This window comes from Spermophilus citellus, assembly GCF_964194105.1.
Source record: "Spermophilus citellus genome assembly, chromosome: 4".
NCBI lineage: Eukaryota > Metazoa > Chordata > Mammalia > Rodentia > Sciuridae > Spermophilus > Spermophilus citellus.
The window spans coordinates 28,975,400-28,996,419 of record NC_138185.1 but is presented as its reverse complement, the minus strand read 5'-3'; the positions used below and the strand labels follow the sequence as shown (position 1 = coordinate 28,996,419).

At 37.1% G+C, this 21,020-nt stretch overlaps 1 protein-coding gene across 4 annotated transcripts in view; it reads right to left on the bottom strand.

Moving 5' to 3' along the window:
* The window catches only part of PTPRA (protein tyrosine phosphatase receptor type A), a 132,352-nt gene that overhangs the window by 38,590 nt on the left and 72,742 nt on the right, over positions 1-21,020 (bottom strand). For 2 of the 4 annotated variants that reach the window (XM_081293149.1, XM_081293147.1), the window contains 5 exons: positions 18,631-18,709; positions 17,855-18,196; positions 10,226-10,252; positions 1,291-1,375; positions 122-195 (listed from right to left, as the gene is read on the bottom strand). In XM_081293149.1, the coding sequence (XP_081149275.1) occupies positions 122-195; positions 1,291-1,375; positions 10,226-10,252; positions 17,855-18,196; positions 18,631-18,703 (601 nt within the window). In that variant the 5' untranslated portion in view covers positions 18,704-18,709. Of the gene's footprint in view, positions 1-121; positions 196-1,290; positions 1,376-10,225; positions 10,253-17,854; positions 18,197-18,630; positions 18,710-21,020 lie in introns of those variants that run through there. The other 2 variants (XM_081293148.1, XM_081293150.1) reach the window with 2 other exon arrangements.

Genomic DNA, 21,020 nt, shown 5'->3' with positions numbered 1-21,020 from the left:
CAGAACCAGAGCTGGTTTCTTCAACAGTCTTTTTTTAAAAATAGTTTTACTATTTTTAAAGGATGGAGAAACCCCTAATATTTTGGTTTTCTTCTCTCTGTAAAGGGTCCCCATGCCTTACCCACATCCTCAGTGCGGCCATTTGATAAACGGAAAGAATTGGAGTGGCTCCCAGCTTGCTTATATTTCTTAAACCTAAGAAGAAAATGTTCTTAATGAAAAACTAAGCATAGAGGCAGGACAGGCTAATCACTGGCTTTGTATTCCTGCTCAGACTCAGTCTTTCTAACTCTCTTCTATCAAATACTCAGGCTCTTTTAGAAACAGGTTAATTCACATCCTGAGGCAGCTCCATTCTGTGGAGCACCTCAAGGTATTCGTGCTTACTCTTGGCACACTAGACTCCAATCCAAGTAACACTACCAATATATTCTGGCTTGTTTGGCTCCTCTATACAGGTCTAGTTCTAGAACCCACTACTGCACAGCCATACCAGGTAGAGATAGGGTGAGTAGAATTCAATGAGGGTAGGGGACAACAGAAGATCTTATATGCAACAAAAATCCTGGTATTTCCCTAGTACAGCTTGGGAGTTGCAGGGACGAGAGCTCCAGATTAGACAGACACAAATCTGGGCACACTTCTACAGAATAACAGAGACACAGGCCAAATTGAAGTGAGGGTAGAGGACGCATGAGTGGCTACAAAATCCCTCTCCAACTTTTTTTCTGCAGAGGAACAGAGGGAAAACAGATCAGGTTAAGCCAAAGATAAGGCAGAGTTAAACACAGGTGGTCAGGGCAACAATTTCAGCAGGAAGAGAACCAATGCACCACCCTCTTCTATCCTTTGGGTTCCTTCTCCTTTCTTCAGCTCAGTTTGAGGGGGTAATGTCTACAGACCCTTGAAAGAAGGCCAGAAAGAGGAAGCTATTACTCCCATGGCTTATATCAGGACAAAGGGTCCCAGAGGAGTTTGGGGGCAAAGTCCCAATTAAAAACAAAGCAAGCTTTTTTTGTTTTGTAGTGCTGGGGATTGAACCCGGGCTCTGTGCATGCTAGGCAAGCATTCTACCATTGAGCTACATCCCCAGCCCTAAAATAAGCTTTTGTTATGCATGTGATTTCACTGGGGCCCTTTTAGGAGTTGCTTGAGCAGCGCTATAGCACTGTCATGAGTCATTCCCTTTCCATGCTATTCACTGTCCTTACCCTACTATCTTCTGGACTATGTGGGCTTATTGAGACTCTGCAGTATTGAAACAAACTGCAGAAACATTAACATACTCACCTTAACATGTACAAAACTATGATAATAAACACAATCACCAGCAGAGAGGACAGGGCCACCATCACTGCAATAATTGGAGTCTCATCTAAAACCAAGAGAAAAGAACAAGTCATTACTGTTTCCTAAGCAGCTCAAGTCAGCTGCTTAGGAAAATACCCTGATGAGGAAGAAGGGCTCATTTAATGCTTCTGTAGATGGTAGGATATGGAACAGAGAGAGAGAGAGCAAGGGCAAGATAGTGCACCTCCCTCTGCCACCACAGGCTACCAGGAATCGCGTAAAAGGGGGGAAACACAGGGCCCAGGGTGACATGCCCACCCCATTTCAGTATGTGTTTACTCTCTGTCTCCCGGTGTTAGAATAAAAGCTCTATGAAGAAGGCAGAGATTCTTTCATTCATTGCTATATCCTTTGAGCATAAAACAGTATTTAGCGCACAGAGAGCACTCAAATATGTGGAGGCACAAACACATCCAATTGTGATGGCATTTGGGGTATGCAGGGTCAACCCTATATTCTCTTCCAGCCTCAAAACACTCCATCTAGAGGAAGATGCCAGAGAAGAAGGAAAAAGAGATGATTTTTTTCTATCACATAAACCCAAATGATTTCCCAACACAGAGAATACCATTCTTGATTAAAACAAGGAGATACATAGATTAAAAAAAAAACTGCTGGGTGCTACCTTCTACCTCTTCCCATATCCTGCCTTCCCCATCCACCATCTGCCAGGACTGCTCACTGAGAGGAAATACCTAGAGGCTCCTGAAATAATGTCAAAAAGAGGAATCTTGCAACCCCCCAGGGCCCCAACTGTAACTTTTGGCTTGGCAAAGACAGGCAAGCCTCCTTCATGTTCCACAGGGCCTGGTTCCCTTTCCACCTAGTACCTAGCCCCATTTCTCCTGTAGCAACCAGGTTAGGGCTCCACTCTCTCTCCCTCCACAAACTGCACAAGTCTACATTTATAGCTATCTTTGTCATTTACATGTTTCTCCCATATAAAGGTTAACTCTGTCATTTGGGCTCTGGATTACATTTATTACTGCTACCTCAAAGATTTATCTTCTTGACCTCACTTGCCTTCTCCAGATACCACCAGTCCCATGTTTGTCTTCTCAGTTAACTTCTCAAAACTGTTGTCTAATATCTTTTCTCTAATTCCTTATTTCCAGGTTCTCCTTAATCAATTTGTTCTGACTCGCACCCTTAGTGCTCCATTTAAACTGTTCAGCAAGGACACTGACAAATGGCATACTATCAAATCCAACAGAAATATTCCTGACCTCATCGATTTCAACCAATTAGCATCGTTCATTCAAAAAATATTTATGGACCAGCAAATGTATGCCAGGCATTGTTTGGATGGTGGAAATAGAGAAGTGCTTAGGTGACAAGAAACAGAAAGCTTACATTCCGTGGGGAAAGTGGACACTGTTCATAAATAAGCAAACAATTTCAGACAGGGATATGAAGAACAAAACAAAAGGGTAAAAGGATAAAAAGTGATAGGGAAGCAGTAATAGAGTTGTTTGGGAAGGTCTCTCTGAGGAGATTATATCTGAGCAGAGTTCTAAATGATAAGTAGTGAACCATGCAAATCGGAGTGAAATGCTTTCTAGACACAGGAAATAACAAGCATAACAGCCCTTATGAGCTTGGTGGGATCAAGACATAGCACAAAGGCCAGTGTGGTATAAGATGCAGCTGAAGAATGGGCAGAAGCCAGATGACTTCCATTCTGTAGGCCATGGCAATGAGTGTGGATTTAATTCTGAATGTGATGAGAAACATTAAGTGACTGGAAAGTTTGAACAGAGGAGAGATATAACTGTGTTTATTTTGTTTTGTTTTGTTTTTGTGTGTGTGTGTGTCTGTCTCCAGTGCTGGGGATCAAACTCCGGTAGATTTATATTCATTTAAAGATCAGTCAAACTGACTCAAATAGCAGCCAGCTGGCAGATGGTTTCTAGTGGAAAGTGATTTGGGGGAAACCAAGAGTAGTTTTTCAAGGAGGGAGTAATCAACCCAATCAAATAATGCCAACAGATCAGGTAGGATGAAGACAGAGACATGAAACTATACTTTATAAGGCAGCCCTGAAGACCTTTTTGAGTGGTTTCAGTTGACTATAGCAGGGGAAAAATCTAAATGGAGTGAAACAAAGATAGAGGATGGAGACAACTGCTCCTTTTATGAAGACTTTTAGGGATGCAGAGAAAAGCAGCAGCAGTTAGAGGGAGATATGGGGTAAAGTTTTTTCCCCCTAAGAGATAGGAGATATCATACTTTGCTTCTTCTTTCTTTCTTTTCTCTTTTTAGTACTGGGGATTAAACCCAGTAGTGTTTTACCCCTGAGCTACATTCCTAGTCCAGAGTCTCACTAACTTCTCCCAGCTGGCCTCAAACTTTTGATTATCCTGTCTCGGCCTCCTGAGTCCTGGGATTATAAGCACGTGCCACCATGCCTGGACCATGCTTCTCTGTTGATGGCAATTTTCAAACATACTGTGGCTATCATCTTCAAATGAGCATTCATACTGGTTGACCACTGCCTCTTTCTTGAAGTATTTTCTTGCTTTCCATGACAGCGCACTTCCCATATTCTTTCTCTCGATTGTTCCCTCTGTTTCCTTTGCTAGTTGTTGTTCTTCTAACACCAGCTTTCTCACCATGAGAACGTCTCAGGGCCCTGTCCTTGGCACTCTTCTTTACACTCTATCTAGCTGATCTAATCAGGCAGATGGATGTAAGTACAAATGATATATTAGCAATTCCCATATCTGTATTGCTTGACCTTACTTCTCTTCTGAGCCTCAGGCTTTCAACTGCCCATATCTGCCACCTCCACTGTAAATTTCATAGGCATCACAAACTTTCTGCATCTATACTTTTCCCTTCCCATTCAGTGGCTAGCACTTCCACCCTCCCTACTGTTCAAACAATACGGAAATCCCCTTGATTTCTTTCTCATGCTTATTGTCTATATCCAATCCAACTGCAAGTAATGTATTTTACGGCTAGATCAATATCTCAAATCTGTCCACCTTTTTGCCATTCTCTCTTGCCACCATCCACTGTGGTCCCAACCTCCATCCTCTCTTGCCTGGCTCACCATAGTAGGTTCTGACCCCTGCCAATCTATTCTCAAAAAAAAAAAAAAAAAAAAAAAAAAAAAAAAAAAAGTCAGAAAGCAAATTGAAACATGTTGCTCCCTTTCAATGACTTCCTGGGCCTAGAATAAAGTCTTGTTTCTTATTCTGGCCTATAACAACCTCCCTAACTTACCCCTACCTATTCTATCTCCTGCTACTCTTTGCTTCACTAAAACTTAGCCCCTTGCATATGTAGAGAATGCCCAGTTTATCCAGCCTTATAACTCTGACCATGTTATTCCTCTGCTTCACATGGCCCCCCTTCAATCTTTGCCTAACTTCTATTCAATCAGTTCTTATTTTAAGAGCTCCTTTCCCAGAGAGGTCTTCTCTGACTGCCTCATACTAAATTTATCATCTACAAAGTCATTCTGAAGATTAAATCAGATCATCTATATGAAGTTTTTGGCACAGTTACTAAATAGTACACATTATTAATTTGGTCAGTGTTATTGGCTTTTATTTTTGTACTATTCTCATACAGCACCCTTACTTCCCTTGGTAATATCTCTCCACCTTGGTAATTACGTATCTATTTGACTGTAGCTTATCAACTGAGTGTCCCTCCTTTATGCCACAAACTTCACAAGGGCAAGGATTATATATCTGTGTTTATTCTCATTGAACAATACCTTAAAACCTACCACAGGATCTCACACATAGTGGGAACTAACACTACTGAGTTATGTTGAATGAATGAATACAAGAACTAATGATTTATCACTAAATATGCCTTTGTTAAATTCCAAGCACAAAGGGCAGTATACCAAGAATTATAAGAAGGTAACCAAAAACATCTAGCTAATATGAAGGGAAAAGACTGGACTTGGCATCCTGAAGCCTGCACACTAGCAGACAGTGTCAGTCTGACTTCACAGGTTCAGGCAGGTCTTTAGAACAGCAGTCAGCAAACTACTGCCCAAATCTAGTCCACGACCTATTCTCATGACCACAGTTTTATTGGACACAGTCATGTTCATTCATTATGTACCGTGTATGGCTGCTTTTGCACTACAGAATTAGAGATGAGTTGATGTGATGGAGAATGAATGGTTGCAAACTGAAACTATTTATTGTCTGGCTGGCACTTGATAGAAAAAGTTTGTTAAGTTTGTCAACCCCTGATCTAGAACTTTGTTAACTCCTCTCACACAGTTCTACTTTGAATATCACCTTTTCAGAGTAAATCCTTCTCTAAGTACTACCTTTGACAAAATTAGTTGCCCTCTTCTTGTACTTCAGTAACACTATGTACCTATTCGGCTACAATTATCACATTGGATTAAGGTCATGGATTATATGTCCATTAAATAATAAACTTTTTGAGGACATGATTCAAGACCACCTCCAGATATCCCTATATTCACAATTTATTCTTTAGGGCTGAAGATATAGAACAGTGGGAGAGAGCCTGCCTAGCATGTGTGAGGTCCTGGGTTTGAGTCCCAGCACTAGGGGGAAAAAACTCATTTAGTAAATACTGAGTAACTGTTTTAGATGAGCCCTGAGGATTCAGCAGTGAACTAATGAAAGTTTTTTGCTCTTATGAAGCTTATTTTCTAGTGCGAAACACAGAATAATAGATAAGGAAATGTATATTACAGGTAGTCATACATGCTATGAAGAAAAAAAAAAGGTAGACTAAAAGAAGGAATGAGGTGGTCAGGAAAAACCACAAATGAGTGAGTGAATGGAACAGTGGATAGTTTCTAGTGAAAAGTGGTGTTAGGGAAACCAAGAGCAGTTTTTCAAGGAAGGAGTAATCAAGCCAATCAAATATTGCCAACAGATAAGGTAGATTGGCATTCTTCCTTATCTATTGTTTATGACTATATATGTTATCTGTCGGCAACCTACCAGGCATATTGTTTATGACTACTAAGAGAACTGACAATTACAAGCAATATGGAAATAAGGGAGGCACCTAGCTAATTTAGAAATCACTACACATATATTGCTGGCACACAGCAGAGCTCAATCCCATATTGTAAAATTCTTACATATCATTTTTATAACCCTATTTTACAGATGAGGAAACTGAGCTGAGAAATTAAATAACTTGCTCAGGATTATACAGCTGCAAATCTAAAGCAAGAAAACAAATTTACACTATTTTCTAGACTCTTGATAAATTATAGGATCAAGAGCACTTTAATTCTCTCAAGCTTACAGGCCAGAACAGTTCACCCTCATTAAAAGTCACATTTTATTAGAATTGTTCTCATGTTTCTGTTATGATTAGAAGACAAAACAGAGAGCACAGATGTCCCCAGACTGCTGTGAGGGAAGGAGACTCAGCTCAATTCAGGGAATCAGAGAAAACTTAGTTCCCTGTGCTTGGAGATAGCCTCAGAGTCAAGTCACGCTCCTATGGTCCCTGCAAGACCAAACAGATTCATCACTTATGTTCAGGACTGTCCTGGACTTGGTAATCCAAAGAGATGGACCTGCACAATGCAGGCTGGTACAGCCAAGGTCTATTCCATCCTGCCCAATAACTTTGTTCTCAATTCCCATTCTAACAAAGTTTCACTCTCTAGACTCAGGCCAGGGGTGCAAGCATTTCAAAACATAAACAAGGCATTGTGAGACAACAAATGCCTCTTTTTCAATAAAATCAAAGGGTCATATTACTCTAACAGCTCACATGTAGATAAGTGAATTATATAAGTTATATAAGTTCTTAAAATATACTTTGGTCAACTACAAACAAACAGTGAAATCACACTCCCATACCCCTAGTCATTTATTTATCTTGTGTTCACATTTTTTAGAAGTATTTATTGAGTCTCAAAGGTGTAATATTGTTTCAAGTACCATTCAGAAACCTTGATATCCATTGTTCATCTGTCTTCCCTAAGGCCTCTGGAAAATCTTTCTAGAACAAAACTGATCATGTCACTTCCTCCCTCCTTACCACCTACAGGAGATACTCTTGACCCCTGAGCTCCATGTACCATCAGGCCAATTCTGTTGAGGCCACCTCTTACCACTCTTTACCTTGTGTACATCAACTCTGCAGAGTTCCTCAAACACATGATTTGCTTTTTCGTGTCTCCTGCTTTTGCCCTACCTGGTATATCATTTTCCCCATTACTGTTTTAAACTGCCCAAAGCTCATCTCTGTGCCTCCTTCCCATTTCCCAGGTACAAAGAGTCTTCTGAGTTCTCTGAGTACTCTGTGCAGGACATCCAATAGCATGTAATTGAATGGACTTTGATTCCAGGAGTTCACATATTTCCTCCAAGACAGAATTTGCTAGAATTCTCTGCATCTAACAGGTACTGAATGAATACTAAATGTATTATTAAAGGTGCTTAGGGAAAATCATCCGTGGAATTCACAAGAATAATGTTGCTTACTATGATAATCCAAGAACACATCTTTAAACAAGAATGTTAACGCCATTATGGACTCCAGCTCTTCAAAATACTGAAGGAGAAAGCCAGGGGAAGAGGATCCAGATGATATGAAATGAGAGCTGAGAAACTTTAAGGAGTCTGTGGGTTTCAGTAGAATGCTTATCCTCACTGGTTCTGGAACTTTGTAGGTCAAGGACTCTTTTACAAAAATAAGACGGCATTATTTTCTTATTTTAAAAGGCAGCTAAGTAAATGATTACATCTAAAATAATTTTAGAGTATATTTGTAACCAGTTTTATCTTTAAAAAATTTTTTAATTGTAGATGAATACAATACCTTTATTTTATTTATTTTTATGTGATGCTGAACCCAGTACCTCACGTGTGCTAGATGAGCACTCCACCACTGAGCCACAACCCCAGCCCCAACTTTATCTTTTATTTGATATTTAACAAATACCACTTTAAAGGTCTTCATAAGACTGCCCCCTCCTCCGCAAAAGAATCAAATTACTAAAATTAAAAAGTAGGGCAAGACAGATTTAAGCAAAATTTTGTTTAAAAGATACAAGGCAAGGGCTTGGGGTTGTGGCTCAGCAGTAGAGCACTCGCCTAGCACATGCAAGGCGTGCTACGTTCAATCCTCAGCACCACATAAAAATAAACAAATAAAATAAAGGTATTGTGCCCAACTATAACTAAAAAAATATTAAACAAAAAAATTACAAGGCAGCAGGTTGCTGTGGTACACCTGTAATTCCAACTACTTGGGAGACTGAGGTGGAAGGACTGCAAAATCAAAGTCAGACTGGACAACTTAGAGAGAAGCTGTCTCAAAAAATTTAAAAGGACCGAGGTTATAGATTAGTGAATATAGCTTAGCGGTAGAGCATTTGCCTTGCATGTGTGAGGCCCTGGGTTCAATTCCCAGTACTGCAATCAATAGTAAAGGGCAGGGAACTGGCAGGGAACTGCACTTGTGGTTGTATGGTTACACAACAGGTTCCTAGTGGTTTGTGAGAATGTTGAAATAGCAATGGTAGCAGAAAGGTGGTGGTAACATAATGATAATAATATGACAGCTAACACTAGCTGAGCAATTGTTATGTACTGATCTCAGCACTTCATATGCAATATCTCGTTTCTCACAACAACCCTGTGAAAGAGACAATGTTCCTATCCCATTTTGAAAATGGAAAAGTGAGGCACAAGGAAGTTACACATCTACTCATCCTGCTAGTAAGCAGCAGGCTTAAGACACCAACCCAGGTGGTCTGACTTCAGAACCCAATGCTTTTAAGTACTGCACTACACAGTCTCCTCATATATTCTACTATTTGTGCATTTTCCAGCTTCAATACATATGTCAAAATCAATAGCATTTTCTTAGATGGGAAAATCTTTATTTGCAAGTGGCATCCCTATCTTGTTCAGACTTCACAGGAACTATAATGGATAGCAAAATCTCCTTTAAGACCAAAGAACCTACTCCCCCAGCTGCTGGGAGGGTTAGTGGCTAATAGCTTTGAGCCATGTCTATTCCCAGGAACTGTACTTGGCCTAAGAGAGCCTGGCCCAGGGGATTCCAGCTCCAGAGTTTCCTATGTGATTGGCCTTAGCTCTGATCACATGATGTCTCATTTCCTTCATCTATCCAATACTTCTGCCTTCCCTCTCAGGTGCTATAAAAAGAAAATTCTTTCCCAGTAAACGTGTTACATGCAAATCTCTATCCCAGTTTATAACTAATAATTGAGCTATAAAACCAGTGAAGGCCAAGTAACAATTGGAAAACATAGTCATTATGACCAATGACTTCAGTGCTAAGGAGTTACTTGGTAGACAATGCCAGACTAATTTCAATGCATTACTACATATTACATAAATTATCCAAACTGACACCAATAAAAATGCTTGAATAAAGGAAGCTAGTTCCAAAAGGACAATGTATAATGGCATTTAAATGAGGCATGTAGAATAGACAAATTCATGAAGTACAATAATGGTTTCCAGGGGCTGCAAGGAGGAGGAAAAGGAAGTTATTGTTTCATTTGAGATGATAAAGAAAAGTTCTGGAGATGCATGGTTCACAATGATATAAATGTACCTAATGCCACTGTACACTTAAAAATGATTAAAAGGTCAGTTTTATGTTAGATATATTTTACATAATTTTTCTCTTCTTTTTTTGGTGGTGCTAATAGTAGAAAACAGTAAAATATTTTTGTATTAAGAAAAAATAATTAGAAAGTAACAAAGTAAGAAATGAACAAAGTAGATTATGAGATTAATATGAAAACAAGCGAAAGTAAACAAAAAACACAGACACAGAGGTACAAGGTTACCAGACTGAGCAGAGGAAACACTGGAGAATACACTGTGTAAAAGGGACAACAGAAACAAGGTGAGCAGCTCACCTCTTCTGTCCTTCGAGTCAGAATTACCTGTGTAATAAGTGACAAATAAAAACATTCACTCAGGTTAAAGAAAAACATTACTAATCAATTTAAGGTAAAAACAAAACAAGCTCCAGGAATATAGATACTCTTTCTCCAGGTACAATGTTGGCCTAGAAGGAGGTATCCTCCAACAACTGAGACAAAATTGTCTAGATTCACTAAACTTTAGTCAGCAGCCTGGCCTTCTTTTTGAGTACACAAATAATGTAACATCAATATTCATAAAAAGTATAAGAATGCAAGAAGAAATACAAATTACAGAACTTTATATTTCAGGAGTTCATATCTTTTGGATCATTAAAACTCAAAAGGACAAAATGAAGGAAGGATATAAGACCTAAAAAATGATAAGAGGTATAAAACCTAACTGGTATATACCCAATTCTATATAATTACAGAGAAAATCTTTTCAAAGACCTGTGGAACATCTATAAGTTCTTACAAATTCCCAGGAATAAAAAACAGTACAATATTCTTTTATCACCATACAATAGAATTAAAAATTAACAAAGTAAATTTGATTAAAAATCAAAATCCACATCAAAATAAAAAATATCTAAAAATAACAATAATAAAATAGAGGTATAGCTTAGAGAACTTGCCTAATACATGCAAAGCCCTGGATTTGGTCCCCAGCACAGCAAAACCAAGTAAAACACAATGATGAAAACACCTCTTCTTGCCTTTGGTACAGACCTCTTATTTTTTAGCTGAGCACAAAGTTGTCCAGCTAGAGACTATATTTCTAAGACTCCTTTGTGCCAGAGTCATGTGATAAATTCCAGCTAATGGGATGTGAGCAAAAGCAATGTGGTAATTTCCAGGTCACATCTTTTGGAAAAGAAATTGTTTATCTCCATTCCCTCTGTTCTCAGAACCTAGAACTAAGGTCCAATGATGAGAGCAGATAATCAAGCAGATAAACGCAACATTGTTGGGATGAAGAAAAAAAAAAAAAAAGCAAAGAGACTCGGACCCTGATAAAGCAAAGCACTCTGCCCACCTCTGGGGAGAGAAAGATACCGTGGTCTTACTTCAGTCACTTGTTTTTGGTGTTATCTTTGCTAGAGCAGCTCATATTGAATCCTGATTAACACGACTAAGTACAGGAATACCTATGGAGTATGTATGTCTAAAACTGTGCTTGTACAAAATTCACAACATTAAATGTTAATTAACACAAAGAATGATAATAATTAAGCATTCAAGATAGCAGTCTGCACAAAATAAATTTAAAGAAGGCAAAAAGAACAGGAATTTAAAAATATCAGTGAAATTAAAACTGAAAAATGAGAGAATAAATAGTAGGTTCTTTGGAGGAAAAAAAGCAAAGAACCATGAACTCAAACAAGAAAAAAAAAAGAATATTAAAAAATATGCAAAGAGAACTATTCATAGCTATGCAGGAAATTAAACAATTTTAAGAAACAACTTTTCCTCAAATTCATTCAAATAAACTTTGTGAGTTGAATGGCTGGTTTCCTATGTAAATTTTCAGATTCTTTTCATGAAACAAAACACTGATGAATTAAAACTTATCAAAAACCACAGATTAAGTTCATTTAGAAGTTACTTGCCAGTATCAAAGGGAAAAATCCTATATAAAATAATATCAAACAGATTGCAACAGTTTGTTACGAAAATGATACATTACCAAGGTGAGTTTTGCAGTAATGTAGACAGTTTAGAATTTTAAAAATCTATTAATATAATTTACCATAGCAATAGAACAAAAATGAAAACAGATCTTGCTGACACCAAACAAGCAACTGGCAAAATTTAATGGCTATACATAAATCTTCATTAAAACTGGAATAGCCACGGGCTGGGATCAGCGGTAGAGTGCTTGCCTGGCACGTGCAAGGCCCTGGGTTCAATCCTCAACACTACATAAAAATAAATAAAATAAAAGTATTGTGTCCAACTACAACTAAAAAACAAATATAAAAAAAAAAACCTGGAATAGCAGGAACAGTGGTTCATGCCTGTTATCCAGCTACTAAGGAGATCATCCCAAAATAAAAAATAAAAAGGGCTTGGATATCTGTGTTATAGTGCCTCTGGTTCAATCTTTAGTGGTGAAAAAAAAAATCTACAGAAAACACAATGAATGTCCCCAAATACTCAAGTACACATGGGAAACTGAATATCCATCTCACATATAATAAAGGTGACATTTCAAATCAAATTTTTTTCAGGATGATTCTGGATTTTTAAAAATTACTCATCACTTCATAATTGGGAACAAAAATAGATTATTCATTAAGGGGCACTGGGATAACTGATTAGCCATTTGGGGGAAAATACATCTACAGCTCACAATTAATATCAGAATAAATTCAAGCACTCATCTGCGGGCACACATATCCACTCATCCTCCCCAACACCCCCACCTCTGCAAAGAAATAAAAGAAAACAAAGAAAGAAACCTTAAAAGTCCAAAAGAAAACACGAAGAAATTTATTTTAGAATTTTGGAGTAAGGGAGGCCTTCTTAAATATGGCCCATTACCTAGAGAACATTTAGTTAAACAAACTCATATTCATATTTAAAAAATTAAAAATTCCTAATGCTATCTTCTGCAATACAGAAAAGCTAAAAGATTAGGGTATGTGTGGGTGACATGTGCCTGCAGTCCCAGGTACTTGAGAAGCTTGAAATAGGAAGATCACTTGAACCAAAGGAGTTCTAAGACCAGCTTGGGAAATATAGTGAGACCTCACATTAAAAAAAAAAAACAAAAACTTCACTGTAGGAACAGAAATCATTTCCCAAATTTTTAAAGAATGCTTTTGAGTTCAAAAAAACCTGACATCCTAATAAGAAAAATGGTTGAAGAATATCAACAAAGAATGCTCAGATAAAAAAAAATACAAATGGGGGCTGGGGATGTGGCTCAGCGGTAGCGCGCTCGCCTGGCATGCGTGTGGCCCGGGTTCGATCCTCAGCACCACATACAAACAAAGATGTTGTGTCCGCCAATAACTAAAAAATATTAAAATTCTCTCTCTCGCTCTCTCTCCCTCTCTCTCTCCCTCTCTCTTAAAAAAAAAAAATACAAATGGTCTTTTACAATATGGAAAGGGGGGTTGGGGGTGTCATTCAGTGGTAGAGTGTTTGCCTAGTATGTGCAAGGTACTAGGTTTGATGCCCAGTACTATAATATTAATAACAATAATAAAATTTTAAAAGGGGAAAGATCCTCAATTTTATTCAGAGGAATGCAAATTAAAGTTACACTGAGAAATAATTTTATCTACCAACTTGGCAGAAATCCAGAAGTTTGATAATTCACTGTATTGAAGAGTGTAGAAAGACAGGTACTTTGATATAATACTATTAGGAAGACATTTCCTAATAAAGAAAAGTTGGCAATATTCATCAATTTATAAAATGCACACTTAAATAAAACTTATCCTATTAATATGCTCATACATGTTTGAAATGACAAGCTGTATTGTTGAAAAGAATGCTCTGAAAACAACCTGAATGTCTTATTCATAGGAAAACTGAATAAATATATTAAGATATAACCACATTACCAGTTCTTTACTAAAATATAGAATAAGTTGGCTGGGAGTATAGATTAGTGGTAGAGCGTGTGCCTAACATGTTTTAGGCCCTTGGTTTGATCCCCTGCAATACTGTTTAAAAAATACACACACACACACACACAAAGTAGATAAGCTAACTGAAAAAAATCAATATGCAGAAATGAATATGATATATTGTTTTTGTTACATATGGAAGAAAAAGGGAATATATGTATGTGCCTCTGCTTTCTTTTCTTTTTCTTTTCTTTTGAGGTATTGGGGATTGAACTCCGGGTCTTACCTGTATAAGCAAGCACTCTACTAATGAGCTACATATTTTATTTTGAGACAGGGTCTCATTAAGTTAACCCAGGTTGACTGCCAACTTGTGATCCTTCTTGCCTCAAATTCCTAAGTAGCTGGGATTACAAGTATGGGCTACTGTCCCCGGCTGCTAACTTTCAAAAGGAAAAAAAAAGAGACTCAAAGGAAAGGTCAATAGGAAAGAAAAATTAAAAAGATTAAGGAATAAATCCAAGAATAATCCAATAAGTAATAGAGTAGTTTTAGGAAAAATTTGAAGAAAGAATAAAGTTTTTAAACACACAAAAAAATTTCAGAATAGAAGGACCAAGGCTTCAGAGGGCCTATAAAGTAATAAAATTATGAATGAAAAAGGACCCACATCATAATACAACTTGATGAAATTTCAGGAAACTGATGATAGCACCAGGAAGAATTAGGAATCAGAACAGCAACAGAATCCTTCAAGCTTGGTAAATTAGAAGTCAGGGCAGCACTTCAAAAATGCCAGGGGAAAATTACTTTCTCAAATTCCATACACAGCCCTAAAGAAGCTTTAGACATGTCAGGTCTCATGTAGTTTACCTCCAATGGACCCCCTTCTCAAGAAGAATGTGTTTTACCAAATGATAGATGAAAGAAAACAATATGGAAGACAGGAAGAGAAAGGGGAATTCCCAGATTGACAGAGAATAAAAATTCTAGGCTGATATTTGTGTACAGCCCTAGAGATAACAAGCCTAGACTGGAATAAGACAATGGAGACCTCAGAGGGAATTGCTATAGGTTAAAAAAATATATATATATCAGATTATCTAATAGGCCTGCCTTTGTAAAAACTGTACTCCAGGGCTCTGGAAAATGTGGGAATTGGCCAGCAATAACTAAAAAGAAAACTAAACAAAAAGTCATGCAATTACCAAATTCAGGAAAAAAAAAGTACACAAAGAAAAATAATTAAATGGTTACTTATAGTTTGGTAATAAACAATATTCCAAGTCATAAAGACTTAAAATGTCAAATTCTAATTAAGCAAATATAGTATTATGGGAATACTGGTAAGATGATGAATAGGATGTGGGGTTTAAGACCATGAAATACTCATGTACCCATACAGTTTCCTTGTTTTACTGATCTCCAATAAAAGTCACTAGTGATACGTAACTCAGTCTCCTCTGACATGAAATGTGTTAAATATACAATGGCTGGATTCTTAGCTACAATAAAATTCAGGCCTATATCAGTGTATGAAAGATGTGGGAAAGCCCACAAAAGTGAGAAATATGCTTAATTTCCTACTTATAAGCATTGATATCTAAAGCAAATCATTTATGCTCTCTATATAATCTTAAATTAAGCATGTATCAAAAGGAGCTAATTATCCATGTCTCCTCATAAAACTGTCAAATGAAGGACATACAAAATAGAACATGAGTCATGAAATTAGTTAGGCCTGAGTACAGTCTCACCTCATCCACTTACTCCTTCAGCTTGTACAAGTTATTGTATGTTTCCTCCCTAAGCAATTACCATAACCCACAGCAAGAAATAAATTTTACACTGTCATTCAGTAGACATATCTACACTGTGCTTGTGTATAACAAAAGTTTCACAAAATTATATGCATAAGATTAAAAAAAAAAAACAGAAATAAAATAGGACCATTCAGCAGTGGTGGACCATTAAACTGATTTCATGAATGGGTCATAAACTGCACATTAAAAAGTACTCCATAGGGCTGGGGATGTGGCTCAAGCAGTAGCGCACTCGCCTGGCAAAATAAAAAATAAAATAAAGATGTTGTGTCCGCCGAAAACTGAAAAATAAATATTTAAAAAAATTCTCTCTCTTTAAAAAAAATACTCTGTAAATTATAGTTTAATCATTAGAAAACTCTTTCACCTATAAAATATAAAACTTCCTTAATCAGATTATTCCATAAAACTCTTAAATGTTAGGCATTGTAATAACTGATAAAGTATAATTAAAGCCCAAAGCAAATAACAGACCTTATTTGTTTGCAGCTGTCTATCAAGGATAGCGGAATGCCATTACATTCATTTATTATATTAGTAACTATCAGAGCAATAATTGTAACTAATAACAGCTAAAACTTCAAAAGAATGCTTATCATGTACAGGCACCATAATATGTAATTTACCCGTATTAATCTGCTTAATCAGAACAGATTCTCTGTGAGGTAAAAACTATTACTATCATTCACACCTATTTTACAGATGAAGAAAATTTTTTTTTTAAGAAAGAATTTTTTAATATTTATTTTTTAGTTTCCGGTGGACACAACATCTTTGTATGTGGTGCTGAGGATCGAACCCGGGCCGCACGCATGCCAGGCGAGCGCGCTACCACTTGAGCCACATCCCCAGCCCCCAGATGAAGAAACTGAAGTACAGGATTCAGTAAATTTGCCAATGGTCACAAAAGGAGCTTCTGTCAGAGTTGGGATACAAACAGGTAAAATGGCTCTATGCTCTTAACTGCAAATGCTACACTGCCTTTATTGCAGAAAAAAATGAGATTAACATAAGCAGATATTAGGTCTGGGCTTTGAAGTCTAGATGAAAGATGTCATCTGGAATAACCAAATGAGATGTGATTTTGCAAGTACTTTCTGAATGCTCTCCCCCATGCACCAGACATGAGTCCACCCAGGGGAATTCATATAACAGGGAAGAAATTTAAGCTAAAAGGATGGAATCATAGAAGAGGCAACAGTGATTTTGCTAGAAAAAGGAATGACAGTAATATGGCAATCAGCAAACAACTATTTATTCTTCACAGAAGCTCTTTCAGGGATCCTCTAATCATCTTAGACTAGGAACCCGAGGTTCAAAGTCAGAAACTTGACCTATTCACCTGGTCTCAGACACAGGGCTCTAATTCTATCTCAGGGACCACTTCTGCTTTAATCCACTGATGCTGATTCAAGGAGAAAGGGGACTAGGCCAAGGTCCTAAATAATTGTCACTGCAATGTAACAGTTTCCCTGAGCCCCTTTCTAATTCCATGCCTTGACACTGGTCTTCCATTCTGCAGCTAATTGTTATGGGACATTCATTTTCATTTTCTTTCTCATGGTCTCCATGATTCTCTCCTTTTCAAAGCTAATCATTACTCAGTCTCTGTATCCTTTCATCTTCAGTCTTGCATCATCAATTAGTTCCCCTCTTTTGCTTGTATTTACAACCTTTTTCTTCCCTTTAAACACACTTAGGCCTCCCCAATCTAAGTAGGATATCACCTAGCAAAAAGATATCCTCTAGAATCTTCCTTCCACTTCTTTCTGTCTGTCTGTCTATCTATCTATCTATTGGGACTGGGGATTGAACCCAGAGGTACTTAACCACTGTGCCATATTCCCAGCCCTTTTTTATATGTTATTTTGAGACAGGGGCTCACTAAATTGCTAAGTTGCTAAGGCTGGCTTTGAACTTGTAATACTTCTGCCTCAGAGTCCTTGCACCACAGCAAGGACTTCCTTCCTCTTAACTCTATGCTCACCAGATATTCTTAAGAAGTTCTTACATCAAAAAATAATAATAATAATAATAATTAATTAAATAAAATATAAAGAATAAAAATAAAAAGAATTCTTTACACCTAGGTTTTATTACTTTCCTTGGGCAATTTTACTTATTTCAAGAAACTTTACAGCTAGAAAAAAACAAAGATGATAAAAGGGTGAATACACTCAAAGAGTGAAAGGAGGAGCAAAAACCATCTCCGGTACCTGAAGGAGGGAAGGTTTCTGGAGTGGTTGCTGCAGTACTGGAATTCCCTTCCCAGGGTTCTGTTCTGGCATCTGTAAATTGGTGATCTGGAAGCCATGTTGCATTTGGTGAAATGGTAGTGCCTACAGAATCGGTGCTTACAGATCGTGTGGTCCCATTGTCAGAGTATGAAGAATTGACAGTGGTTATGTAGGTAGGTCCCAAAGTTATATTTGGGCTGAGTGTTGGTGCCACAGAAAGAGAAGTTACTGATGAGGTTGGATTTGAAGTTCTGTTCTGTTCTTTGACTGATTCTGCTGTTGATGCTTTAATTGATCTTGTAATTTCCAAGGAAGGTGAAACTACAAACAGCAAAACATAAGAAAACATTACACAAAGAATGCGAGACTCAAAAGTTATAACATAAGGCAGTAAACCTTAATAAACTCATCAAATATCTGGAGATCAGACAAAGCCCCCCCCCCACACACACACATTTTTATATTAAGTGAATCATTCCTCCAAAGGGCTACCTATGGGAGAAATAAATGAAATTCTTCACTCAGTTAAACTTTTTTTTTTTCCAGGAAAGATCACATTTCTGATATGTTTAAAATAGTAACATGTAGAACAATGCTAAGCATTCAACACAATTCAGAGATTTCCAACGTATTTATTTTACTAACATTTTTAAAGAAAAGTTTAAAATTATATCAACTAGGTCTTCAAATCTGGGTCATTATATGTGAAAGTAAAATTCTGCATCAAATATCAGTTTTCTCAAATGACAATTTACCTGTGGTAGCATTGCTGGCACTGACGTGTATCAGTCCACTGCCAAACAGAACAAGAAGAAACCAGGAATCCATGCTGACCTGAAAAATGGGAAGTCATGTCAGATGAGGCCCTATATTATTATAAATATGTCCAAATTATTCAAAATACAAGTATTTGGGGCAGCATCCTCCTAGCTGTTAAAATATGTTTATAGGGCCAATGATCTTTATGAAGTAACATTTCTTCAGGAGTTCAACTATTAATTGAATCTTTATACATACAGAAGTCGGTCTAAATCAGAACACATTTTTAAAGGCAGCTCGATTGCACTTTAGAATCACCTGAAAAACTGTTTAAAATCCCCAAGCCAGAATGTACCTCTGTGGGTCAGAGCTAGGTAGCAGTCCTTTTCGCAAGCTGATGACTATCTTTATAGTCCAGAGAAGTATCAAGAATGTAGTTTGAATGCATTAATGTACTACTCTTTGAAGTAGACATTATACAACTACTATCAAACTATCCTACCTCAAACCACGTAAGACAGCAGCATATTCCCACCAGTAATAGTGATTCATTTATCCATTCAGATTTCTTTGCCCTAATACTGGGCTAGAAATTAGAGGAACAACAGGGAAGCAATTTGCTTATGAACTCCACTTCATAAGACGTCCAATCTAAAAGTAATTCAATATTGTACTCACTCTTCAAGGGAAAGAGTATATGCTTTCTTAAGGTGTACCTGAAAAACTCAGGGGGGAAGGGCAGAAGTGAGAAAAGACTGAGATGTAGAAGGTTCATATACACCCTGTAAGTTTGCCATAGTTAGTATGGCAATGCCAAGCAGGGAAATGGGCTCAGACAATGGCCTTCACCAGGTGCAGCCACACAAAATTTTGACCATTTCTTCATTCTTTGTGGGTTATGATTATTAAATCAGTGATATCTGTATAACACTGAAAGATCTGGACAGCAAACATTGATCTCTAATAGAAACCAGTTCAATTCCTAACCTTGCTATATTTTAAAATTGGCAATGCACATAATTTTTTCCACGATGATCAGGAAAATTGGAAGGATGACTATTATATATCCATCAAATCTATTATTGATAAATCAACAGGAAGTTGGGAAAAATAAATATGTTGTTGAGGGGAAGGAGTTAGGGCATCACCTTATTCCACATACCAAAATAAGTTCCAGCTGGGTTAAAGAATTAAATGCTTTGGGGTAAAATTGGGAGTTCATAACCCACTTCAATCTAATGTATGAAATATGATATGTCAAGAGCTTTGTAATGTTGTGAACAACCAATAAAAAAAAAAAAGAATTAAATGCTTGCCAGGTACAGTTACACATGCATATAATCCCAGCAGCTCAAGAGGCTGAAGCTCTAAGCCACTCAGACCCTGTCTCAAAAACAAAATAAAAAGGGCTGGGGATGTGGCTCAATGGTTAAGCACCCTGGGTCCAATCCCTGTTACAAACAAACAAATAAAATCAAATAGTTAAAAGTCACACTTAAAACGAAGATAAATAAATATTATGTGAGCTCAGGATGAGAAGTTTCTAAGCAAAAAGACAATGCAAGAAATTGTGAAGGTAACAATGGAATAAAAAATAAGTAAAAGGGCTGGGTTGTGGCGCAGTGGCAGAAGCACTTGCCTCACATGCATGAGGTCTTGGGTTCCATTCTCAGCATCATATAAAAATAAAGAAATAAAAATAAAGGGGACCATATCTAACTTTAAAATAAATAAATAAATGCCACTAAATGTAAAAGAACTCAATCTTGAACAGATAGGAAAACTCAATAATATTAAGATATCAGTTCTTCCCAAGCTGGTCTATAGATTAATATAATCTTGATCAATATCCCAGGTAGTCTATAAATGGCCTCTAAAGTTTATATGGAGAGGCAAAGACTCAAGAAAGACAACTCAAAACTGAAGTAGAAGAAACAGTCAAAACTGAAACTACCCGACATCAAGACTTACTACAAAACTACAGTGATTAAGACAGTGCAATGCTGTCAAAAGAAATATACAAATAAATCAACATAACAGAACAGGACAGAACAGAAATAAACCAACATAAATTTGAAAAAAGAGTAAAGGTAATACAATGGAGCAAAAATAATCCTTTCACCAAATGGTGCTGGAACAACTCACCTACAATCTACCTACAAAAAATTCTAGATCAAACATCACACTTTTCACAAAATGGATCATAGACCTGCATGTAAAACACTAAAGTATAAAATCCCTAGAAGATAACCTAAGAAAAAATAACTTTATATAATTTTTCCTGTATCCTGACAATGACTTTTTAATAAAACATCAACCAAAGGCACAATTCAAAAAATAAGAAGAAATAAAAATAAGCTGGACTTCTTTAAAATAAAACTTCCAC